The 25,433-nt window shown below is 42.1% G+C and overlaps 1 protein-coding gene across 1 annotated transcript in view; it reads right to left on the bottom strand.

Annotated features, from left to right (window-relative positions):
- Window positions 1-25,433, bottom strand: part of LOC137355739 (sodium channel protein 1 brain-like) — a 234,690-nt gene that overhangs the window by 63,151 nt on the left and 146,106 nt on the right. Inside the window, exons 20-23 of the mRNA XM_068021614.1 lie at window positions 13,537-13,809; window positions 10,202-10,255; window positions 8,406-8,543; window positions 3,206-3,319 (exon numbers count right to left, since the gene is read on the bottom strand). Coding sequence (XP_067877715.1) covers window positions 3,206-3,319; window positions 8,406-8,543; window positions 10,202-10,255; window positions 13,537-13,809 — 579 coding nt within the window. The remainder of the gene's footprint in view (window positions 1-3,205; window positions 3,320-8,405; window positions 8,544-10,201; window positions 10,256-13,536; window positions 13,810-25,433) is intronic.

The following is a 25,433-nucleotide window of genomic DNA, read 5'->3' as shown; positions in this document are numbered from 1 at the left end:
CGGCACTTGAGATGGCTTAGCCATTAGAGCTGCATGGAAGATGGCAGGATCCCCAAGGACACATTATACAGCGAGCTCGTCACTGGTATCAGACCCATCGGCCATCCATGTCTCCGCATTAAAGACAAATGCGACATGAAGTCCTCTGACATTGATCACAGGTCGTGCGAGTCAGTTGCGAGTGATCGCCAGAGCTGGCGGATAGCCATAAAGGCGGGTCTAAAGTGTGGCGAGTCGAAGAGACTTAGCAGTTGGCAGGAAAAAAGACAGAAGCGCAAGGAGAGAGCCAACTGTGGAACAGCCCCGACAACCAATTTTATCTGCAGCATCTATGGAAGAGTCTGTCACTCTTGAATTGGCCTGTATAGCCACTCCAGGCACTGCTTCACAAACCACTGACCACCTCCAGAAGCTTACCCATTGTCTCTCGAAACAAGGAGGTCAAAGAAGAAGAGTGCGATGGTCACTCCTACCAATACTGTCATGGACAGATGCATTTGCAATGGGTAGATTGGTGAGAACAAGGTCTAGAAGGTTTTTCCCTCGTTGGGCTGAATTTCTCCAGCTCGCCACTGATTTCGGTGGCGAACTTCAAAAACGGCCCGGCGCACGCATAAGATGTGCGCTGCGCAGCCGTTGGGATATTTAGCGTGGCGGCTCATTTGATTGGAGGGGACAGAACGCCCACCCCGATGACGTAGAGGGGCCAGGCACTCCACCCCCCTCACGGTGTCTGGCGCCACTGCGCAGGCACCGGTGCCATTTTTAAAGAGCTTCAAGCCTTTCAGGTCCATTTAAATTTTTAAAGGTACAGGTCTTTAAAAAAAAATTTAAAACTTTGTTAGCAGTTTCAATCCCCTCTCCCACCCACCCCAATGACTGCTCAATTTATTAATTGCCCTCTCCCCCCCCAAAAAAAAGTCAACTCTCAATCCCGACTTTTCCCCCCTTAACTTTCTTCACTTTAACCTTCAATCCCTTCCCACCATCCCCTCAACCAACATCAAGAGTTTTCCTTGCTCCCCCTGACCTCCTGCCCTGAAAACATCACTCCTGCTCCCTCGCCACCAGTGTTCTGGAGATCTGAAGGCACAGGAGAACTGGCAACCAACCGGAATATCGGAGTGGAATGTCTGTCGCGTCAAGGTAGGTCTTTATTCATGTAAGTTGAAAAAAATTCAAATATTTTAATTGGGTTCCCGTCGCCGAACAGAGGGGGGACAGGCCACCACGATGCCCCGCCGCCGCCAGTAATATGGGGCGGGGCCTTCCCGGCGTCAAGGCCCGTGGCGGGCCTCTCCTGGAGGTACCTTCTGGGCTCCCCCGCTACAACCCCCGACGTGGGGGAGCTGGTAAAATCCAGCCCAATGGTTCCTTCACCATCTGCCCCAGGCCCAGTCAGGTAGATATGTCCTTCAGGACTCGGCAGCTCGGTCAGTAGTGGTACTACCGAGCCACTCTTGGTGATGAACATTGAAGTCCCCCACCCAGAGTACATTCTGTGACCTTGCTACCCTCAGTTCTTCTTCAACATGGATGGCTACTGATTCATCAGCTGAGGGGGGTGGTAGGTGGTAATCAGCAGGAGGTTTCCTTGCCCATGTTTGACCTGATCCCATGAGACTTCATGGGATCCAAAGTTAATGCTGTGGACTTCCATGGCAACTCCCTCTTGACTGTATTCCACTGTGCCACCACCTCTGGTGAGACTGTTCTGCCGGTGAAACAGGAATGGTGATGCTGGTGTCTGGGACATCGGATGTAAGGTATGATTCCATGAGTATGACTATGTCAGGCTTTTGCTTGACTAGTCTGTGGGACAGCTCTCCCAATTCTGGCACAAGCCCAGATGTTAGTAAGGAGGACTTTGCAGGGTCGACACGGCTGGGTTTGCCGTTGTTGTTTCCGGTGCCTAGGTCAATGTCGGGTGTTCTGTCCGGAACTTTGTCCTTAATAAACAGATGGGGGAGTTAATGAGGCTTCACGCCTGGCAGAAATGCACTGAAAATGTGGTGGGGAAGGCGTTACTGATCCATTCCTGCTGTTGCTGTGCAGGTCACAATCTTCCCAGGACCAGCCACTGGGCAGCCAGTGCACCCTCCCCAGTTGGCTTATTTCAAATGCAAACTGGGGTCCTGCAATGCACCTGAGACCCCGTTTGCCATTTTGGAAGAGCATTGGGTGGAGCATACACTGCACTTTGCATAGTATCAGCTTGAAGACCAGCCAAACAGGAGTCATCAGGTAAGTTTGTCTTTATTTTTGTGGGGTTGGGAAGAGCTGCAGTGCTCCTCTGAGCCCCTCTATGAAACCAACCTGGGCCACTCCTGCACTCAACTACCTCAACCTCTCCCAAGATTGGCCCCTTTCACTGCTTGCTCCCTGGTCTAAAACCCAAATCCATTTGGGGTCAAAATCTGATCCATATATACAGATGAATTAATAAAGTAAGGAACCAGTAATGTACATGCAAACGTCAAGATAGAAACTCCTAACAGCATGATGATTAATGGGAATCAAATGTATAAACTGTAAAAACTATTCTGTTATATCTTTAAAATTACAGGATAATAGTGCTTCCCTGGTTGTTCTCCCATATACTACTCTCCGTAAACATGAGGTCATCCAAAACTCTGCTGCCCATGTCTTAACTCACACCCAGTTCCATTCACCTATCACCCCTCTGCTCGCTGACCTACATTTGCTCCCGGTCAAGCACCGTCTTGATTTAAAAATTCTCATTCTTGTTTTCAAATCCCTCCATGGCCTTGCTCCTGCCTATCCCTATTATCTCCTCCAGCCCCACAACCCTCCACGATATCTATGCTCCTCTAATTCTAGCTGCTTGAACACCCCCGATTTTAATCACTCCACCATTGGTGGCCATACCTTTAGTTGTCTAGGCCCTAAACTCTGGAATACCCTTTCTACACCTCTCTACCTTGTTTTCCTTCTTTAAGACACTCCTTAAAATCTACCTCTTTTATCAAGCTTTTGGTCATCTGATCTAATATCGCCTTATGGGGCTTGGTGTCATATTTTGTTTTATAACGTTCCTGTGAAGCGCCTTGGGACATTTTATTACATTAAAGGCAATATAGAAATATTAGTTGTTATTGTCATAGCTAGATAATAATCATGCTCAGTAAAACAAATGCATATGGGCATATCTTTAATGAAGCAAACTCTTGTTATTAAAGCATACCTTGGGAGTGGGAATTTTCTTAACTGGTTTAGTCTTAGATAGACGTTTCAGTGTGCCATAAAATCTTCTTTGATCTTCAGTGAGAACCGTAACTAAAGCTCCTTCTTTTCGTGACTGCAACAAAAGCAAAAGGAAATTCAGAAATGCACAAACTAAGACAAAATCTTCATTTATCACACCACAGATTTCAGTTGTGATTACAGCATTTTAACAAAGTATGTCTGCCTTTTGTGAGCCGTGCAATTTCTGTTATGTTTTCTTTGATTTATCAGTACTCCCAATGAGAATACTATTGACAAAGAAATATATGCCTGTTTTCAATTACCAAATCATATATGACAATCCACCATTAATCCCAATTCCCAACTTCAACATAAATGAACAAACAACGGTAAAAATACGCCAACTAGGTGCTTCAGCTAAATAACACATAAATTTTAATCACTGTAGTTAAGGTTCACATTTGAATTTAAATGAAGAAAAAGACGATAGTATCAGATAACACAGTCAATTGTAACAAATCTTATGGATATTGTTATGACCAGGTGAGAAAGATGTCCAGGGGTTCCTCTCAGCCATCACTTGGTCTTACCATAACAGGGTTTAATTTTTAAAAACACCGTGTTTTTAGCTCCCCGTTGGTGAATCTTTGTTCACTGCTTTCCAATTATAAGGCAAAGAAACCAGCACAAACAGACTTTGTAAGGTTTAAAGAAGAAAAGTTGACATTTATTAAACTTAAACATAAACTCTAATTCGGTCGACGCCTACAGACATGCGACGCGCCCATGCTTGCATGCGTACATGATACACACATGCAAATAGAGACAGAAAAGAATAGAAGAAAAATAAAGTGGAAAGGTTTGAGGCAATATTTGAAGAGTTTTTGTTGTGGTTCTTCGAGCTCACTGTAGAGTCCTTGATTGTAGGTAGTTCTTGCTTTTCGTTGGAGCCCAGGATTCTTCTTAAACCTTGTTCGCTGTCGGAAACTTTTCTGTCTTGGGGTTCACGTGTCTTCAGTGGATTCAAAGGCTTGTGAGAAAGAGATGGGAGCAGACAGGAGGTATCTTCTCAGTCCAGGAGCAAACAGACACTCTGATCAAACTGTTTGTACAATTCAAAAAAAAACCCAAGTTGCCAAGCAGGTTAGTCATGTGACTAACTGGTCTGACCACGTCTTGGATTGTATCATCTTAGCAGTCTCTGGAATGCTCCTCTTACACAAAATACCTGGTGATCAAGGTCCATTGTGGGTTGAATGTGTCAGGGAATGGTCATTTGTCCTTCCAATCACCGTCTGTTAATATGCAAATGTCTTTTCCAACCACAGTTCTTTCTCCACTCCGGTAACAGTTTAAAATCAATGTTCATGACAAAATTAATGTGCCTCACTCTTGGCAGGTGGGGGCCTCGCATGGCAATATGCACTATTTTGTTGGTTTTTTTGCCTCATGCAAAATGACACTAACACAGTGGAAATGGTATGTATCACAATGGCTGCTAAGTGTACTGGCGAGGAATCACAGGAGTTATTTTTCATCTGATTTGGGAAGGTAGTGAGACAGTAGATGTACAGAAATATGGTAGCAATAAGTTCATCCAAATTGCTGCTTGTTTAAGGCTCAGCTTGATTTTCATTAATGCTGCTCGTGGTGCAGTGGTTAGCACCGCAGCCTCACAGCTCCAGTGACCCAGGTTCAGTTCTGGGTACTGTCTGTGTGGAGTTTGCAAGTTCTCCCTGTGTCTGCGTGGGTTTCCGCCGGGTGCTCCGGTTTCCTCCCACCTCCAAAGACTTGCAGGTTGATAGGTAAATTGGCCATTGTAAATTGTCCCTAGTGTAGGTAGGTGGTAGGAGAATTGTGGGGATGTGGTAGAGAATATGGGATTAATGTAGGATTAGTATAAATGGGTGGTTGTTGGTCGGCACAGACTCGGTGGGCCGAAGGGCCTGTTTCAGTGCTGTATCTCTAAATAAATTAATTAAAAAAATAAATAAAAATAAAAACTCAATGGGAAAAGGCCACTATGTAAGGCCCTCCCGCCATAGCATACTGAGGGGTTGGAACCTGTGTAAAACCCCTCTGACTCTATGACCTGAGAATGTTTGACCTGAAATGTAAATGTACTTTGTAAATATAACCTGTAATGGCAAACGTAGTGAGGGACCGCATGTACTTTATTGAAAGAAACTGATTTGTATTGCATTTTATGTAATGTCAAATTTGAACTGTTAGGTAATTTTGTTTTTACAACTTTTATGTATAATTTATATTTCTGGGAGGAAAGAAAAGGGGTCCTCAGATGCAGCAGTGGAGGAGCCTCAGCCTTTGCCATTGTTCTCTGTCTCTTTACCTCTTTCTCCTCCTTTAAGGCGTTCCTTAAAACCTACCTCTTTGACCAAGCTTTTGATCGCCTGTCGTAATACTTCATTATGTGGCTCAGTGTCAAATTTTGCTTGATAATCATTCTTGTGAATCACCTTGGGAAGTTTTGCTATGTTAAAGGTACTATATAAATGCAAGTTTATGTTGTTGAGTAATATGCAACAACAACAACATGGGTCCAAACACTGACCCCTGCAGGGTTCCACTCAGCACCTCCCAGTTTTACATTGCACTTTCCGGGCTGGATTTTACCAGCCCCTCGACGTCATGGGTCATAGCGGGGAGGCCCGTAAAATGCTAGCTTGGCAGTGGGGCCTTCATTAAAATATTCAAATGAGGGTAATAAGCATGCAAATGAACTTACCTGCTGCCGCCAACTGTCCTACGCTGATTTTACGGCCAGTGGCCACAACTTGCGCACCTTCGGAACTCCGTATGGAGTTACAAGGCAAAACACTGGTGGGGAGGGAGGAGGACTAAAATTATCAGGATGGGATGGGGGGAGCAGGGAAAACTATTCCTATTGATTGTGGGGATGGTGGGAAGGGGTTGAGGGTCAAAGATGCTGAAGTTCAGAGGGGAAAGTTCAGAATTTCAAGAAGTGCTTTTTTGGGGAATAGGTCAATTTATGTATTGAGTACTCAATGGGGGACTGGGAGAAGGATACAAAGTTAAATTAAACTTTTTTTGAAAGTTTTATTAAAACTGCACCTTTAAATATTTAAATCTCTCCTGAAGGGCTTGATGCCCTTTAAAAATGGCACCGGCACCTGCGTGGTGGCGCCAGACGCCGTTGCCGGGGATGCGGCAGCTACCCCCTCTATGTCATAGGGGGCGGCTGCTCTGTCCCCTCCATTTAAATGAGCCTCCGCGTGTAATATCGTGGGGCAGTGCGGGCAGGCCGCCGACTTCAAAGCGCGCCACTGCGATGTGCGGCATGCTAATAAAATTCAGCCCTTCATGTGTACTCACTGGTTCCTAGTATTAAACCAACTTCTTATCTGATTCCACACTTTAGCCTGGATTCTTGTGGCTTTTAATTTAATTAGCAATCTTTGATGTGGAACTATGACAAAAGCTTTCTGAAAATGCAAATAATTATGAATAGTTCCACTCTCTACTTTATCTGTAGAATCCTCAGAGACGTCAAGAAGTTTTGTCAGGCAAATCTTTCCTTTGCAAATCTATGGCCACTGGTTCAGATTTAGGATTGAAAACCCAGTATATCGTAAAGTATATCTTACCCCGTACTGAGACACTAGAATAATCACTTTCAAAAAACAGCTATTCTTCCATCAACACTTATGCGCCGCTCCACCATTAGCTGCGTGAAACAAGCATCTCACTGTCGGGCTCGCCATCTAAATGTATTGAATGGCCTAAAGTTTCTATTCTTGCATGATAGATATGGACTAAACTTGACAAAGAAAGTTGGGGCTTGTCCATTTCTGTCTAACTATTCTTTTTAATGGCCTGGCAAGTCTTGATTACTGCCAAACAACCTTGCTGACATTGAAAATTAACCTTTATAAGCGTGGAATCTTATTCATTCAGAGTTTAATTGCTATTGGAGATTTTTAAAATTATTTTTTCTTTCTGTCTCTTTTTCCTCTCTCTCTTACTCCAATCCTTCATTCCCTCTCTTGATTTCACTTTCCGTAGTTGTGATGGCATTGAATTCAATATTCTAACTAACACTTCCTGGTTCAGATTCTATGCTGCTTACTAACAATACTTCTATCTGATTGGTTAAGGAGACATACTGTTGCTTGCCCAGTTCACACAGGTCCCAGATGCCCTGTGGAGGGCGGCACGCTATTTAAATCACTAATCTACAGCAACTTCCAGTGCAAAAGGTCATAGAAATGAAGTGGCCAAGGCCAAGTCTAACAAACAGAGGCACCATTTGTTTGCCAGCTACCGTAAACTGTGGTCTAATGTTTTATGAATATAATAGTTTGTGCCTACAAAAGACAAGTAATTAGATTTACCCCTGCTGCCTTCATGATACACTACAGTCAAAGCGGAGCTCTATGCAAATAATACGTATTAAGCTCAATTCATTAGTTTATAAACGCAAGTTAAATTTTAATGTTAGTGAAGCGCAGTTACTTTTCTTCTTACATTGCACAAGCTTAAATTCTTAAAACCGATTGCTATTATACTGCAGTTGTGGTTTCAGTTTTGCACCAACATAATTGAATACCATATTTATGGTACCAAGATGATCAAGAATTATCATTAAGTAGAAAATTTAAATTCTGTTTTTTGCTGATTTTAATTTTTCTTTCTTGAGCAAGTACAGTGCTAGGGTACGATGGCTTATTTGGAATCTTGCTTAATCACATTTTAAAATGAGTGGGATTCCCGAGCTTGGCATCTCTGTAATTGTTTGGTTCCTCTACAACTTAGAAAATTTACTAGAGGCCATTTGCTCTTTGTATTATGCATGTTAACAGTTGATGTTTAAAAATTAAATAATATTTTTGCATCATAATCTTGCTATACCAAATGCAATATTTCCATAACACAAGCAAAATGGCTGCCTGCAAGCTTCTGAAGTTCATTCTAATGGAGGCTTAGTATCGCTTACTGCTACCAAACAGTGTGGGGAGATGCAGGAAGATAAGGGTAGAACTTCCAACAGCAACAATATTCATTATGTAGATGGTTTATAGATACTGTAATAAGTGGATTAAAAATACAAAATTTGGTAGTCAATCAATACATCCACAAATCAAACAATTCCCAATCTTCAGCACAAATATAAAAGGAAAAGGAAAATTTCCTCATTAACATTATTTTACAATACTCACCCTTTTATGCATGGTGTTGAAATTATCAATAATAATACCAATGAAAAGATTTAGAGTGAAAAATGTTCCAATGACAATAAAAGCTACAAAGTAGAAGAGGCTGTATGGATTTGCACCCATTTCTGGCTGAAGGTCAATCTGCAGAAGACATTACAAATGTTAATATCTATTCCCAGTGGAATTATCAATATTTATATTGCAAGGAGCAAAAAGAAATTACTTCCTATTTGCCATTAATTTTTTCTAAAATGGCAAACTATGTTAATATCCCCAATTATTAACATTCATTACTTGGTTTATGTAGCGGCTACTACTAAAAAGGTAGCATTAGATTCATGATCACCATTGTAATTAATTAATCGTTGAATATAAACGCCACATAATTCTAATGTTTGACCAAATAAATTAAAAGATCAGTGCAGGACCAGCACTGTCTTTTGTCTCATATTAGGGATAAAACAAGAATTACTATAGAAAGATAACCAGCATCTCAGGGGCTCCTCGATAGATCCCAGGAGTCAGGCATTAGGGTGCAGCTTATGTGAAGTGGACACATTCTTTTAATGTCAAACAGGAGCTGCCCCAATGTTATAAGAATCCAGCATTGTGTTCCATACAGCTATGTGTATGTGCTGATTAGGAGTTTTCTTTTAAATTTGATATTTATTGGTGAAGTAGAAAGCAAAACACAATGGAGATTGTCACTAGTTGTCATGCGTAAGTCAAACTCTGTGCCAATCGATATTCTCTGTGTGCATCCTCTTCCCTGATGTTATTGGTACTTTTACACATCTGTAGGGTATTTTCGCTGGCTCATTAATTACAGCAGTTCCGTTTAACATTAGTTGAATGCAATTCTGGATGGTACTAAGGAGTCACTTGAAATGCTGATTATTTTTCTAACGTGAGACATTGAAGAGCTTTTGAAGTACGGATTATTATCACCATTTTGCTCTTTTTTCCTGAGACTATCAAATCCCTTTATTTGTCTCAGTGACCCTAGAGTCTAAGGGCTACAAGCAACCCATACCCACTGACCTGCTTGATGGAGACTTGTAAATGACTGTCCCTCTAATTTTCTCTCCTTGTGGGGAAATGCATGGTTCTACTTGATTGCTTAAGTCAGCAGCTCAGTACTGTATGAATCAAACTTGTATTCTCCCTCTGCCATGGTGCTCCAGTAAGCTATGTCTCTGGGCCACTTACACAGATTATTTTTATTAATAGCGAGTTTTGTAAACCTCACAAGGTCAAGTTTAGTGGCAGGATATGATGTCTTGCCTAACAAATGTTATGGATGTCTTTGAGGAAATTATTACTTTGTTGACAACAGAAATTTGTGAATGTGATATGTTTAGCTTTCATTGAGGCTTGACATTGTGCCACATAAGCAATTAGTCCTCAAGGTAGGAATAGGATATAAGCTTCTGAGGTAGACTGAAAACTGGTTAAACCAGAGAAAGCAAAGCTTGTGAATAAAGCCATGTTTACGTAGCAAGTGTCATCACCTTTAATGTTTGGCCATTGCTGTTTACAGTGTATATAAATGATTTGGAGCTGGGGATACAAATAAAACTGTCCAGTTTGCAGATGACACCAAATTGGAAGAGTAGATCCGAACGATAGGGAAAATGAAAATCAAAAACAACTGAATCCTTTTCGGTTAAGCATGTGGCTGGATGAGTGGCAAATGACATTTAATATGATCAAACACCATGTAATAATGGAAAGGAATGAAAATAACCAGTGGAAATATAAACTAATTGCTACAGGACACAAAAAAATTATTAACATACCCCACGAGTATCAGCAGCATTTGCCATAATTTCTAACCAACCCTCAAATGTTGCCTGTAAATATAAAAACCAACTCAAAATGATGTGATTAACATAAATCTTGTTAAGCATGCTAATACAACAACTGAAACTGATTTTTGACGTAGCACTGAATTTCAGTATAGAAGCAAATTTTTTTTAGATTAGAGATACAGCACTGAAACAGGCCCTTCGGCCCACCGAGTCTGTGCCGAACATCAACCACCCATTTATACTAATCCTACACCAATCCCATATTCCTACCAAACATCCCCACCTGTCCCTATATTTCCCTACCACCTACCTATACTAGTGACAATTTATAATGGCCAATTTACCTATCAACCTGCAAGTCTTTTGGCTTGTTGGAGGAAACCGGAGCACCCGGAGAAAACCCACGCAGACACAGGGAGAACTTGCAAACTCCACACAGTACCCGGAATCGAACCCGGGTCCCTGGAGCTGTGAGGCTGCGGTGCTAACCACTGCGCCACTGTGCCGCCCCACATTCTTCTGATGCAGGGTCATTGACCTGAAACATTAATTCCTTTTCTCTCTCCACAAATGTTACCTGGCCTGCTGAGTATTTCCAGTATGTTCTGTTTTTATTTCAGATTTCCATCTTCCATAGTATTTTGCTTTTGCAATTCTTCTTGGAACCTAAGTCTCAGTTCTTTCAAATTACTATGAATTTGTAGACTTTCCTTTTTCTCTGATTACAGCGCTCTGATCAGTTGCTTATGCCACTTAGGTTAGGTTAGGCATTATATGTTGTCCTGCTGCAAGCTATGAATAAGTAATGTATACTGCCTGTTTCCTGGATAAAGTATTCTTCAATAATGCCTGCTCATTTAAAAGGCAATAAGAAAAGCTAACATACCAATAGCACCCTTTGAGAAATCAAGCAGTTAAAGAAAATGATTAAATCCACCAACCTTTAGTCATTTTTCTATTGGATTACTTGTTTTTCAGTCTAGGGTTAGGACCCATTGCCCAGTCCAAAGATAGACTTTGACAGAATCCTTGGTTTTAGCCTCTTAATAGCATACTTCAAAGAGGCTTCAACTCAGCTTCAAAGAGGCTTCCCAGGATGATGTAAAATGTGGCAAATCCCACAAATTTCAAATATGTGTCCAGTTTACATTTTGCAAATTTTCAGACAGGCCACTCAAACCCAGACTGTCCAGTCCAAAACTGGATGGGGGCACAACTGCACCTAGGAGTGTTTGATTTTGAAACTAAGCAACAAACATAGAAAACAATTCCATTCCCCAGCAATGACATTGTTCACCCTTATTTGGAGATATCCTCTTCACATAATCAAACTTATGCTCATTGGGACAAGATTTATATGGGGAGTACAAGTTCTTATTTTGTTTACCCATAGCAGTGAGAAGGGAAAAAAGTGCAACAACACCAGTGACGTGAGAAGGAACAGAGTACTGTGATAAGAGGATAAGTGGATTAGAAACATCCCCAGCAATTAAAAGAACGAAGTGAATGATGTAATAAAGGAAAATACTCTTGGAATTAGTCAACATTTAAAGAACAGATTTATTAGCTGGTTAATGAGGAATTGATGGTTCAAAATAAAGTGAAATTTAAAAAATTATCTAATGGCCCAGTTATCCTGCACTTATTGTGCTAATATTACCTAGTTCCACATCACACTAACACTAGGGTTGCCAACTCTCCAGGTTGCCATAGAGTCTTCAGAAATTAAAGACTAATTTCCAGGATACTGCTGTGAGCAACCCAGAAGAAAAAACATAGGTGCGATGAATATTTTTTTTTTACATTTTCTTTGAACTCTTCTGCTCACTAGTTATAAAAACATAGGACATGGGTAAAAAGGCTGTTTGACTGACAGTTAAGAATCATCTAATCAGGTAATGAAGAGTCCAGTTGCTTTCCAGTTGGCTGTGGAAAGGTGATGCACTGCAAGTATGGACATGTTAGGCAACCAATGGCAGGAATGTGGCGGTGGGGTGGTTGGAGGCAGAAGGCCATGTGATGACTCATCCACGAATATCCACTACCAGAGTTGGCAACCCTAACTGACACAGATCCTGCAACTGTAGTTTGAATGTACTTATTTCAGGGTGATTTGGATCAGCATGTAAAAGTTCATAACACTTGCACTCCTTAGGTCAGAAAGCTATGAGTTCAAGCCTCGCTCCTGTTTTAAACACCTAATCTACGCTGGCACTTCAGTGCAATGTTGAGGGAGCGCTCCATTGTCCAAGCCACTGTCTTTAAACCAAGCCACTGTCTGCCTGTTTAGGTGGATGTATAAAATACCCTGGCACTTTTGTAAAAAGGATGTTCTCCTGGTTTTCTAGCCAACATTTGTCCCTCAAATCATACCAGCAAACAGATTAATTGGTCATTTGCTGTTTGTGATACCTTGCCTGCTCAAAATTGGCAGTTTGCTTACAAAACAACAGTGATTCATTGGCTGTGCAGTTCTTTGGGATGGCCTAAGATCAGGAAAAAACTAATTAAATTCATTTTTTCCTTTGGCAATACCTTGATAAGAAAATTATCACACTTGGGCTTTACACCAGCTGCATTATAAGTGAACCCAGACTTTTAAACAACAGTGGCTTCACTTAAAAAAATACTTATTGCAAACTCTTTGGCACTTTTAAAGATGTGAAAGGCTTTTTATAAATGAAGAATAGGAGAATAAGCTGTTTGTTAACTTAAAAAATGACATGAGCAGAACTTATGGATTTGAGTAGACACCCACAAGCCAATAGTTTGCACAATACTGTTGGTATAACTTGCTGTTAATAGCTAACCTCACTAGAACAAGCCAATTTGGTATCTCCAGTACAAAAGGGACTATTAGCAATAATGATAATATCCATCATAGAAAAACATTTAATACATTTCATTTATGCATTTGTCATAAGATTTGACTATAAATTGCGCCAGTGTATGAGTTACTTTTATAGTTAGAGGACATAAATCATGCACAAAGATGTTCTTTCCACGTCATTATTTAAAGCTAATTATAAGTAAAGGTTAATGACATTAACAATTTTAGTAACACCCTGGAGCAACATGCTTTATGATTTCTTCCAAGATTTGCTATTCTATAAATGGATGCACTAATGCCAGAAAGAAAAGAAAATTTATAAATAGTTTCCACACTGTCCCTTGAGTTGTCATACCAAAAAGGTCACAACCTTGTTAGACATTTACAATTGATATAAATTCCTTTCACAAATCTTTCTTAAATTATGTTTAAATACAAAATAGCTTAAAGTCTATATGGAAGATCCTGAGCAAATGTATTTTTGCTTACTTACCACCTGCAGGAGAGCCATGTAAGCAGCTAATACATTATCGAAGTTAATCTTGGGGTTGACCCACTGGTACCCAATATCCCGATATGCATCACATTCAGATCGATTATTTATAATACTAATGGGAAGACGCTTGTCATTTTCATCCACACATTGAAAGAAGGCTCCACCAAAGATCTGAACACCAACAATGCCAAATATCAGCCAGAAAACGAGACATACAAACATTACATTGGAAATCGATGGGATTGAAGCAACCAAAGCATTAACAACAAGCTGTAAAACAAAAGAAAAACAGTAAACTAGATTCAGCAAACTGAACAAAATAAAACAGAGATTAGTTTGACAATGAATCCTCATTGTACTAAATTATCATGAATGAAATAATAATGATTCAAACTATTTGCTCAACAATGCTACATATGAGTATCTTTGTAGTTCAAATATATATCACAGCATTAGTAGTGTATTAAAAAATGTATAATTTGATAATGTGATAATTTCCACAAATACTGACAAAAACTTTGACATAACTAAATATCAGGCAATCAGGCCTGTCTACATCTGTCCAACTAGCTTAAAGGGACATTAGGGGCCATTTAAACTCCCTCCACTTAGCAGAAACTGGGCAAAACAGGAATTAAAATTCAAGGGGTAAACTTACCGCTCTTTTACTCCCTCTTGGACATTGCAACACAGATGTTTTCTTGGCATTGAGGCCGATGTATAGAAGACCAAGAGCTTTTTTAAGTCTACTGGGCAGAGGAGCTGCTGCAGACTCTGCTTTTCAACCTCTGCCCAAGCAGTCACATCCTAGCCCACTCCAACATTTACCATCTCATTTCTGTTCACCAACTCAGAGAACCCCACCCAAGGATGATGTAGACTATTCGAATGTGTTTTTTTTCATTGGGTGAGATGCAACACATGAACTTTCGAATGGAACCAGAGGTGAAAGTGGGATCTGACAGAGAAGAGCCAAAGCTCTGCAAACGGCAGTCTCTGGCTTCAGAGTCTGTGGGCTCAGTTCTCTGAAAATGCTGAATGAGCCTCCTGCTTTGGAAGAATGCTGAGTGATCATCATACTTACAATGAGGTACTGAAGACCATCTTGAAGGAGCTGAGAAAGAATGCAAGAGTCACAGCAAAGTCCAAGCTCCACTCAGCCACTATATCTCAGAAGATTTAACAAACTGCAGTGCTACCAATTTGACAAGTCATGCAGGCAATTTATGGCTCTTTTCTACAGACTTAAGACTAGTGGAATTTTGGTGTGAGTGGTAAAATGCCTGGAACAGCAGCTTTTGCCCTCAATATCTTGTCATTTGCATAGATGCCTCCAAGTCCACTGGAATTTAGCATGAAATTTCAGAATGATGGCATGATCGAGAAACTTGCTGATGACACAATAATTGGCCGTGTAGTTGATAGTGAAGAGGATAGCCGTGGACTCCAGAATGATATCAATGGTTTGGTTGAGTGGGTGGAAAAGTGGCAAATGGAATTCAATCTGGAGAAGTGTAAGGTAAAGCATTTGGGGAGGACAAACAAAGCAAGGGAATACACAATAAACAGGAGGATATTGAAAGGGGTAGAAGGAATGCATGTCCACAGGTCCCTGAAGGTGGCAGAAAGGTAAATAGAGTGGTGAAGAATGCTTTCCTTTATTGGCCGAGTTATAGAATACAAAAGCAGGGATGTAATGCTGAAACTGCATAAAATGCTGGTTAGGCTGCAGCTGGAGTATTGTATACAGTTCTGGTCACCACATTACAGGGAGGACACAATTGCTCTGGAGAGAGTACAGAGGAGATTTGTAAGAATGTTGCCAGGGCTTGAAAGTTGCAGCTATGAGGAAAGATTGGATCGGCTAGGGTTGTTTTCCGTAGAACTGAGGAGGCTGAGGGGTGATTTAATTGAGGTGTACAAAATTATGAGGGGGCCTAGATAGAGTATACAAGAAGGACCTGTTTCCCCTAGCGGAGAGGCCAATTACCAGGGGACACAGATTTAAGGTGGTTGGTAGCAGGATTAGAGGAGACATGAAGAAAAACTTTTTCACCCAGAGGGTGGTGGGCATCTGGAATTCACTGCCAGAGATGGTGGTGGAGGCAGAAACCCTCAACTTTTTTAAAAGCTACCTGGAATGCACCAGAAGTGCTGTAACCTGCAAAGCTATGGACCAGGTGCTGGAAGGTGGGATTAGATTGGGCGGCTAGATTTTTTCAGCTGGTGCAGACACGATGGGCTGAATAGCCTCCTTCTGTGCCATAATTTTCCTATGGTTCTAACTCAAATTATGCCCCAACCTCTGGTCACCTGCACCAAAACTGCACCACATTTGCCCCAAAAGGATTGTCGATTTCAGGCCTGTAACAACTTTCTAATATATTATTTTTGTTTTAACTATTAAAGCCATTTCCACTCTCTACAAAAGGTTCTGAACTTTTTTTATGCAATATGGTTTACAATTATTGCCTAAATTGGTTGATCAAGGAAATCTGATGGATGTTGCCTATATGGATTTTAAGCAAATGTTTGATGAAGTACCACATAACGAGCTGGTTAACAGAATTGAGGCTCATGGAATAGGAAGGTCAGTGCCCAATTGGATAAAAAAACAGGTTTAAAGTCAGTAAGTTGTGGTAAATAAAAGCAAAATACTGCGGATGCTGGAAATCTGAAATAAAAACAAGAAATGTTGGAAATACTCAGCAGGTCTGGCAGCATCTGTGGAGAGAGAAGCAGAGTTAACGTTTCATGTCAGTGACCCTTCTTCTCTGTGGTAAACGGTTGTTTTTCAGACTGGAGGATGGTAGACAGTGGTGTTCCTCAAGGGTCAGTGCTTTTTATACTATATATAAATGACTTGGATCTTGGAATACAGAGTAGAATTTGAAAATTTGCCAAACATACCAAACTTGAAAGAGTGGCAAACAGTGAGGATGATATGAACTGCCTGCAACAGGACATAAATAGGCTAGTAGAATGGTGGCAGATGGAATTTGATACAGACAAATGTGAAGTAATGCATTTTGGCAGAAGGGATTGGGTGAGGCAAAATGATGGTGCAGTTATAAAGACTATGCAGGAACAGAGGGACCTGGGGGTCCATGTGCATTAATCTTTGAAGTTGACAGGACATATTGGAGAGAGTGGTTAGCAAAGCAGATGTGGTCTTGGGCTTCATAAATAGAGGCAGAGAATACAAAAGCAGGGAAGCTATGCTGAACCTTTAAAAAGCTCTTTAGGCCCCAACTAGAGTATTATGTCCACTTCTGGTCACTCCGCTTTAGGAAGGATGTGAGGGTCCTTGAGAGGGTGCAGAGGAGATTTACCAGAATGGTTCCAGGGATGGGGGATTTTAGTTACAAGGTTATGTTGGAAAATCTGGGGTTGTTCTCCGCAGAGCAAAGGAGAATGAGGGGATATTTGATAGAAGTGTACAAGATTATGACAGGCTTAGATAGACAAGGAAAAACTGTTCCCATTAACTGATGGTACAAGGACTAGGGGACACAGATTGAAGGTTTTGGGCAAGAGATGCAGGGGGAATATGAGGAAGAACTTTTTTACACAGTGAGTGGTAATGACCTGGAACTCACTGCCCACAAGGGTGGTGGAAGTGGAAACAATCAATGGTTTCAAGAGGAAATTGGTTAGGCATTTGAAGGAAATAAAATTTCAGGGCTATGGGGATTGAGCGGGAGTGTGGGACTGACTCGATTGCTCTGCAGAGAGCCAGCATGGACGCGATGGGCTGAATAGCCTCCTTCTATGCCGTAAATGACTCTGACTCTAATGGCCACCTAGTGACTATCCTCCTTGGAGAGATGATGACCTTTATATATAGCTCCCATGATGGTGGGCGGGAAAGGACCAGTATGGGGAAGCTTAAATTGTGAAACGTGGAAAAAATGAGTCTAACCCAACACACTCACACCTGGTGCCGTTTTGATGCCAACAGATATTGGGAAGTCCAAGAGTCACACCATGGAGAGGTAGGTCCGTCATTAACATATTCAAATCATGCTACCACAGTGCATTTGGGAGTTCGATTTAAAATTCACTGTTACTGCACAGGTTTACCAGAGGTCAGTTCTGGTAATTTGATACTTGAGCCAGGCAGTTCAGCAGCATTTTGAGGTGATATTGATGATTCATTAATTGGACCTAGACAGATACACATATTTTTGGGAGCTCTGATTCCTCCCCATGAAATCCAGATAACTCTGCATTAAATGCACTGATGAATAATGTGGTTTTAGCTAGACAAGAGGTAGAATATACCAGTGCTCTGTGCTGGTAAACAGTACAGTCAGCTGATTAAATTCCAGCAATACCCCTATACATACTCGAGGCTCTCCAAGTCTTGATTCTTGTCAACCTGTGCCTACATTTTTGAGCTTACATTAAGTGTGATCTATTCCTATGGGGGCAGCCTGCATTTGATATCATGTAAATGGAAACTCTACTTGTCGATTCTCAGCAGTTCGGTTAGGAGACTGTTAAGCTTGGTGATGGGTTTTCATGCATGCCAGACACCAGGTTGACTAAAAAAAAACTACTACTCATAAGTGATAAAGCTCAAAATGAATTATGGCCATCCTTAATGAGACACATAATTCAGAATTCTATTTCAACACACAGAGGAAAGATATCCTTCGCTTTTTATACAGAAATTGGAAATGTGCTATGATTTTGCCACAGATAGCAAACAAAGCAGATTTTCTACTGTAATGTTCTTCCTTTGTACTCCAAAAAATTTCTGATTTATCCCATATTTTGGGGCGATTGATGTCACTAATCCAGTGCGATGAAACTGGTGTGGAAATAATTTAATTTCCATTCTTAAGGACCCACAGGAGTGCTATAAACTCCTGCCCATCTCCCTCAGAGCCAAGTATGCACAAATCAGATGTCAAGATTGGAATAGTTTTACACAGCCAACAAAGAGAAAATTACTTCATGTCCCTAAGCCGGATTTATTTCCCTGTAAATTAAACTTTTAAGACTGTTTTCTTAGGAATATACATGGCAGAACATCTGCTACAAAAACATCTGGATTTTGTAAATTTTTAATGCCTATTCCCAGAGCTGAGTTTGAATCTTGAACCTTGGAGATGATGAATGCATTTTTTATATCAACTTTTGTAACATCTAGTTCTCCTTCTTTGATTAAAAATCTTTTCTTATGTGCTTATGAGCTAGTGTTGCTTGTTTTTAGCTCTTGTTTTCCCTCTTGTTTTATGGGTGTGCTAGATAATCAGAAGGAATTGAGTACAGAACACACTCCCAAGGGTCAGGTATGGTAAGGCTGTAAATTCACACAGGTGTTGAAGCCAAACCTTTCATATATTCTTTGATGCTTATTCTAGGCCTACTCTGGAGCTTATCCTTCCTTAATTCATAACATAATAACCAAAAAGCATGTTTTCCCAACTTTTAATACATCCATTAATTACATTTTTGCAGTGCACTGAGTTTCTAAGTTGTAACTGTACAAAATGCAAATTCATAAGAGCGAATAAAAAAGTAAATGCCAATCGTAATGCAATTGTTATATTGATCTTTGCATGCTTTTGAAGCACCTAACAATCTACTTTACCCAAAAATCCAAGGGACTGAAATTCCATTGGGCCTGTTGTTAAAATACAGTTCGCTGACGCCATCTCAATTTGTGAAGACAGGGTCATTAGCAAGGTCAGGACATGTGGATCAGTTGCGTATATCCCAACTGAAGCTCATGTCGACGCATCTGTATGTTAGCCCAAGAACTGTCTCACAGCAGCAGAGCAGTCCCAACCCTACTGCTTCCAAAAGAGCTATTGGAGTTTCCCTGCAAGGTAATGGAACCCTTCCACGATCAATTATCTGCTCCTTCTAGTATTCCGGAGCCTTTACTCAGCCAAAACCAGAGCTTAGTTCTGAGCAAATGTAAGTTTGGCTGGGCCTATCAGAGAACGGACTAGATGGAATTTCCTCGGAGAGCCTGGGAATTCCCCCAAACAAGCACTCTTGAGATTGATGGTACCGACTGTTGATCCATCCATAGGTTCCCTTACTAGAATTTTGCATCATTGGGGCTGAATCCTAGTAGAACTGGGTTCAACCACAGTTTATCCATCACCCTTCCAGCAGCAAGGGTGGAATTTTGGGCTCCAAGAATCTAGCAGTGGGAAAATAGCAGAACAGCAGTGGTTGGAAGCAAACTTTTGCAAGGAGGCTCGCCTAATGCACATTGTTGATGGTACTGTACAAACAAAAATGGTGTAAAGTATGACAATATGTCACTGACAGTCTGAATATAGTCTTCATTTGGACATCTGGCACTAGGTCTGGAAAAATGTCCATGATTTAAAAAGAAGTACAAATGCAAGGCATAAATATTCCTTTGAAGTAGAGGCACAGGACATATGTCCACAAAGGATAGTTGCAGTTAAAAAAATATGCAAACAATGCTTACTGACACAGAAATGCTAACAAGAATACAGCAAGCAATGTTTTAGAAGAGAAAATTGAAAGGGTATGTAAACTGAATCCATACGTGTCATGAAGACAGATTGAATGTACTAACGGAAGGAATTTTCAAAGGTCGAATTATTGTGTGCCAAACACCACTGTTCTTAAGGCAAGAGAAAGGTTGTATTTATATAGCACCTTTCAGAACCTCAGGAAGTTAGTTACTATTGTAACGTAAAGAAATACAGCAGACAATTTGCTCATAGCAAGGACCAACAAACAGCAGAGATAAATGACCAGATAATCTATTTATTTAGTGCTGTCAGTTGAGGGATAAATATTGGCCAAGTCGCTAGAGAGAACTCCGCTGCTCTTCGCATAATGCCATGTAATTTTTATACCCATCTGACAGTGTGGACAATGCCTCGATTTAAGATATCATCTGAAATTTTGCACTTCTGACAGAACAACAGTACTGCACTTGAGTCTCAGCCTAGATTGTGTGCTGTGGTTTCTGGATTGGAGCTTGAATCCATGACCCTCTGTTTCGAAGGTGAGTTCGTTACCATTGAGCCAAGACTGACAAAACTCTTATGTAATGGTGGGATGGGGGATGGGAGTACATCAAACAAAAAGCCCTACATCTGAAATTATTCAATTTAAATGATGAAAGAAGGTTGATTTTTTTGGTGGTGGGAAGGAGAGACTGGTAGGAATGAATTTGTGAAGATTGGAATATCACAAAAACTTTCACATCAATTAATCAGATAGTCTATAATGTGCATGTTATACTGCAGCAACACATTCACAGACTCTGATTTCCGTAAGTACGCAATAATCATAATGCAGTATCTAAATATAGAAGTGTTCTTATGTACTCATAATATACTATCTTCTTTCTTCACAAATCAAACAGAATTCAGATGAAGAGCGTCATACAGTACAGAACCAAGTAGTACCTCCCCTATGTAAAGCAGGTACTAAGAACTTGATACACTGTGGAGGGGTTGGGGGTGGGGACCCATAGACTCGCGACAGAGGTGGAGGGCGGAGGGCCTGTCGCCACCCTGTCTCCAAGCGGTTTTGCCAGAGGCGTGATAAGCCAACAATGGCCTTCCTGCCTAGACATCAATTGTGGCCCTTAAGTGGCATATTAATGGCCACTTAAGGGCCTCTTCCTGCTGCCACTGGGATCTAACCAGCGGCAGGGGGTGCCTCCGCCACACGAGGAGGGCGCCTTGTAAAATGAGGTTCCCTCCCTGTGGGCTTGGGGGGGGGTGTCACTCCTTTGTGGGCAATCTGCGGCCTATGGAGGACCCCTGCCAGCAAAAACTACATCTCCATGGACCCCCTCCCCCTGGACATCACACCTACCACCACGCTGCACCCCACTCACCAAGGCCTTCCGGACTGGCCCCGGTAACTCCACCTCACTTACCTGAGGTCCGGGATTCTAGGGCTGGGCCTGCGTCCAAGGCCTCTGCAGTACCAGCAGTTGCCACCATTCGTGGTGATGCTGCCGAGACTGCTGAGCTGCCAGCCCTGTGATTGGGATCCCTGTCTTTAAAGAGACGGGGATCCCGATGTGGAACACTTAGGCAGACAAACAATGGAGGAAAGTTCTGGGAGGGGGGCATGAAAAGGCCAAGGCGGGACACCCACCTCTTCCACAAAATACAGCCCTATATGCCTAATAAATTAGTAGACTACGAAAAATTATTTCACAGACTCACAGAATAATACAGTGCAGAAGAGGCCCTTCGGCCCATCGAGTCTGCACCGATGCATTAAAACACCTGACCTGTCTACCTAATCCCATTTGCCAGCACTTGGCCCATAGCCTTGAATGTTATGACATGCCAAGTGCTCATCCAGGTACTTTTTAAAGGATGTGAGGCAACCTGCATCTACCACCCTCCCAGGCAGGGCATTCCAGACCCGTCACCACCCTCTGGGTAAAAAAGTTCTTCCTCAAGTCCCCCTTAAACCTCCTGCCCCTCACCTTAAACTTGTTACCCCTCATAACTGACCCTTCAACTAAGGGGAACAGCTGCTCCCTATCCACCCTGTCCATGCCCCTCATAATCTTGTACACCTTGATCATGTCACCCCTCAGTCTTCTCTGCTCCAGCAAAAACAACAGCCTATCCAACCTCTCTTCATAGCTTAAATGTTCCATCCCAGGCAACATCCTGGTGAATCGCCTCTGCACCCCCTCCAATGCAATCACATCCTTCCTATAATGTGGCGACCAGAATTGCACACAGTACTCCAGCTGTGGCCTTACCAAAGTTCTATACAACTCCAACATGACCTCCCTGCTTTTGTAATCTATGCCTCGATTGATAAAGGCAAGTGTCCCATATGCCTTTTTCACCACTCTATTAACCTGCCCTTCTGCCTTCAGAGATCTATGGACAAACACACCAAGGTTCCTTTGTTCCTCGGAACTTCCCAGTGTCAGGCCATTCATTGAATACTTCCGTGTCACATTACTCCTTCCAAAGTGTATCACCTCACACTTTTCAGCGTTAAATTCCATCTGCCATTTTTCTGCCCATTTGACCATCCCGTCTATATCTTCCTGTAACCTAAGACACTCCACCTCACTGTTAACCACTTGGCCAATCTTTGCGTCATCCGCGAACTTATTGATCCTACCCCCCACATAGTCATCTATGCCGTTTATATAAATGACAAACAATAGGGGATTTCAACTTGAAATCAACCCACTGACATGGTTTAATGGGTTTTTATATTTTACTATTTTTAGTAATGAAGTACTTAAATAATTGTTAAAATTCAATGCAGCTCGAGGGCTGGATGAAAAGCTCCCACGGGCTAGTTGTGGCCGACGTGTCACAGTTTGCCCATTTCTGATCTAGATTGACACTCCAGTGCAGTACTGAGGGACTGCTGCACTCTCAGAGGTGTCATCTTTCAGATGAGATAAAAGATTAAACAACTAACAGGAGGAGGCTCCACAAACATCACCATTCTCAATAATGGAGAAGCCCAGCACATCAGTGCAAAAGACAAACCTGAAGCATTTGCAACCATCTTCAGCCAAAAGTGCCAAGTGGATGATCCATCTCACCCTCCTCCTGAGGTCCCCAGCATCATAGATATCAGTCTTCAGCCAATTCGATTAATTCCATGTGATATCAAGAAGCAGCTGAAGGCACTGGATACAGCAAAGCCCTGACAACATCCCGGCTGTAGTACTGAAGATTTGTGCTCCAGAACTAGCTGTGCCCCTAGCCACACTGTTCCAGTACAGTATAACACTGGCAGCTAACTGGCAATGTGGAAAATTGCCCAGATATGTCCTATCCACAAAAAGCAGGACAAATCCAATCCAGTCAATTACCACCTCATCAGTGTACTCGCAAACATCAGCAAAGTAACACAACGTGTCATCGACAGTGCATTCAAGTGGCACTTACTCAACAATAACCTGCTCAGTGACACTGTTTGTGTTCCACCAGGGCTATTCAACTCCAGACCTCATTACAGCCTTGGTCCAAACATGGACAAAAGAACTGAATTCAAGAGGTGAGGTGAGGGTGATGGCCCTTGACATCAAGGCAGCATTTGATCGAGTGTGGCATCAAGGAGCCCTCGCAAAATTGAAGTCAATGGGAATCGAGGGAAAATTCTTCACTGGTTGGAGTCATATCTAGCACAAAGAAAGATGGTTGTGGTTGTTGGAGGCCAAACATCTCAACCCCAACACATTGCTGCAGGAGTTCCTCAGGGTAGTGTCCTAGGCCCAACCATCTTCAGCTGCTTCATCAATGACCTTCCCTCCATCATAAGGTCAGAGATGGGGATGTTCGCTGCTGATTGCACAATGTTCAGCACTATTCGTGACTGCTCCGACATTGAAGCAGTCCATGCCCACATGCATGACCTGGACAACATTCAGGCTTGGGTTGATAAGTTGCAAGTAACGTTTGTACCACACAAGTGCCAGGCAATGGCCATCTCCAACGAGAGAGAATCTAACCATCTCCCTTTGACATTCAAAAGCATTACCATCGCTGAATCCCACACCATCAACATCCTGGGGGTTACTATTGACCAGAATCTGAACTGCAGCAGCCACATAAATACTATGGCTGCAAAAGCAGGTCAGAGGCTGGAAATTCTGGGGTGAATAACTCACCTCTGACTCCCCAAAGCCTGTCCACCATCTACAAACCACAAGTCAGAAGTGTGATGGTATGCTCTCCACCTGGCTGGAGGAGTTGAGCTCCAACAACACTCAAGAGGCGCAACACCATTCATGACAAAGCTGCCTGCTTGATTGGCACCCCGTTCACCACCTTAAAAGATTCAATCCCTCCACCACTGGTGCACAGTGGTAGCAGTGCGCACCATCTACAAGATGCACTGCTGCAACTGCCAAGGCTCCATCGACAGCACCTTCCAAACCCGTGACCTCTACCACCTAAAGGACAATGGCAGCAGGTGCATGGAGAAAATTTTTATACACTTTTATATTTATTCAGACAGTTACATATTACAAGCATACACCACCTAACCGAATAATCACAATTTCAGTCTGTGTCTTTTGATAGGGATGCAAGTGAACAACCACCTGCATACAATCAAACACAATGAATATACAATTAACACTGCATGTCCTATATTATAACAATGACTATACTTCAAAAGTACTTCATTGGCTGTAAAGTGCTTTGGGACGTCTGGTGGTCATGAAAGGCCCTATATAAATGCAAGACTTTCTTTTTATTCCCAATAAACTGCTGAGCATGTAACTTCCCATCCTGGCCTACACATTTGCTGGCATTGTTAACAGTTCTCTCCCCTCAGGTACTGTCCCTTTCCCTTTCAAATCTGCCATCATCATTCCTCTCCTCAAAAAACAATGCTTGATCCCTCGGTCCTTGCAAACTACCACCCCATCGCCAACCTCCCTTTACTCTTCAAAGCCCTTGAACATGCTTTCATCTCCCAAATTCGTGCCCACCTTTCCCAAAACTCCATGGTTGAATCTGTCCAATCAGGTTTCCACCCCTGCCACAGTGCCGAAATGGCTCTTGTCAGAGTCGCAAATCCTATGTGACTGTGACAAAGGTAAACTATCCCTCCTCATCCTTCTCAACCAGTTTGCAGCCTTTGACACAGTTGACCCCACCATCCTCTCCAACACATCTCCTCCGACGTCCAGCTGCATGGGACTGCACTTGCCTGCTTCCATTATTATCTATCCGATCACATTCTAGGCCCCCTCCTATTTCTCATGTAAGTGCTGCCACTTGGCGACATCATGTATGTTGACGACACCCAGTATCACCTCACCACCAACTCTCAAACCCTCCACTGTCTCTAAATTGTCAGACTGCTTGTCTGACATCCAGTGCTGGATGAGCAGAAACTTCCTCCAACTAAATATTGGGAAGGCTGAAGCT

The sequence above is a fragment of the Heterodontus francisci genome, chromosome 1 (genome assembly GCF_036365525.1).
Source record: "Heterodontus francisci isolate sHetFra1 chromosome 1, sHetFra1.hap1, whole genome shotgun sequence".
In the NCBI taxonomy this organism is placed as follows: Eukaryota; Metazoa; Chordata; class Chondrichthyes; order Heterodontiformes; family Heterodontidae; genus Heterodontus; species Heterodontus francisci.
The sequence above is the reverse complement of the archived record's forward strand: the minus strand, read 5'-3'. Positions and strand labels throughout refer to the sequence as shown.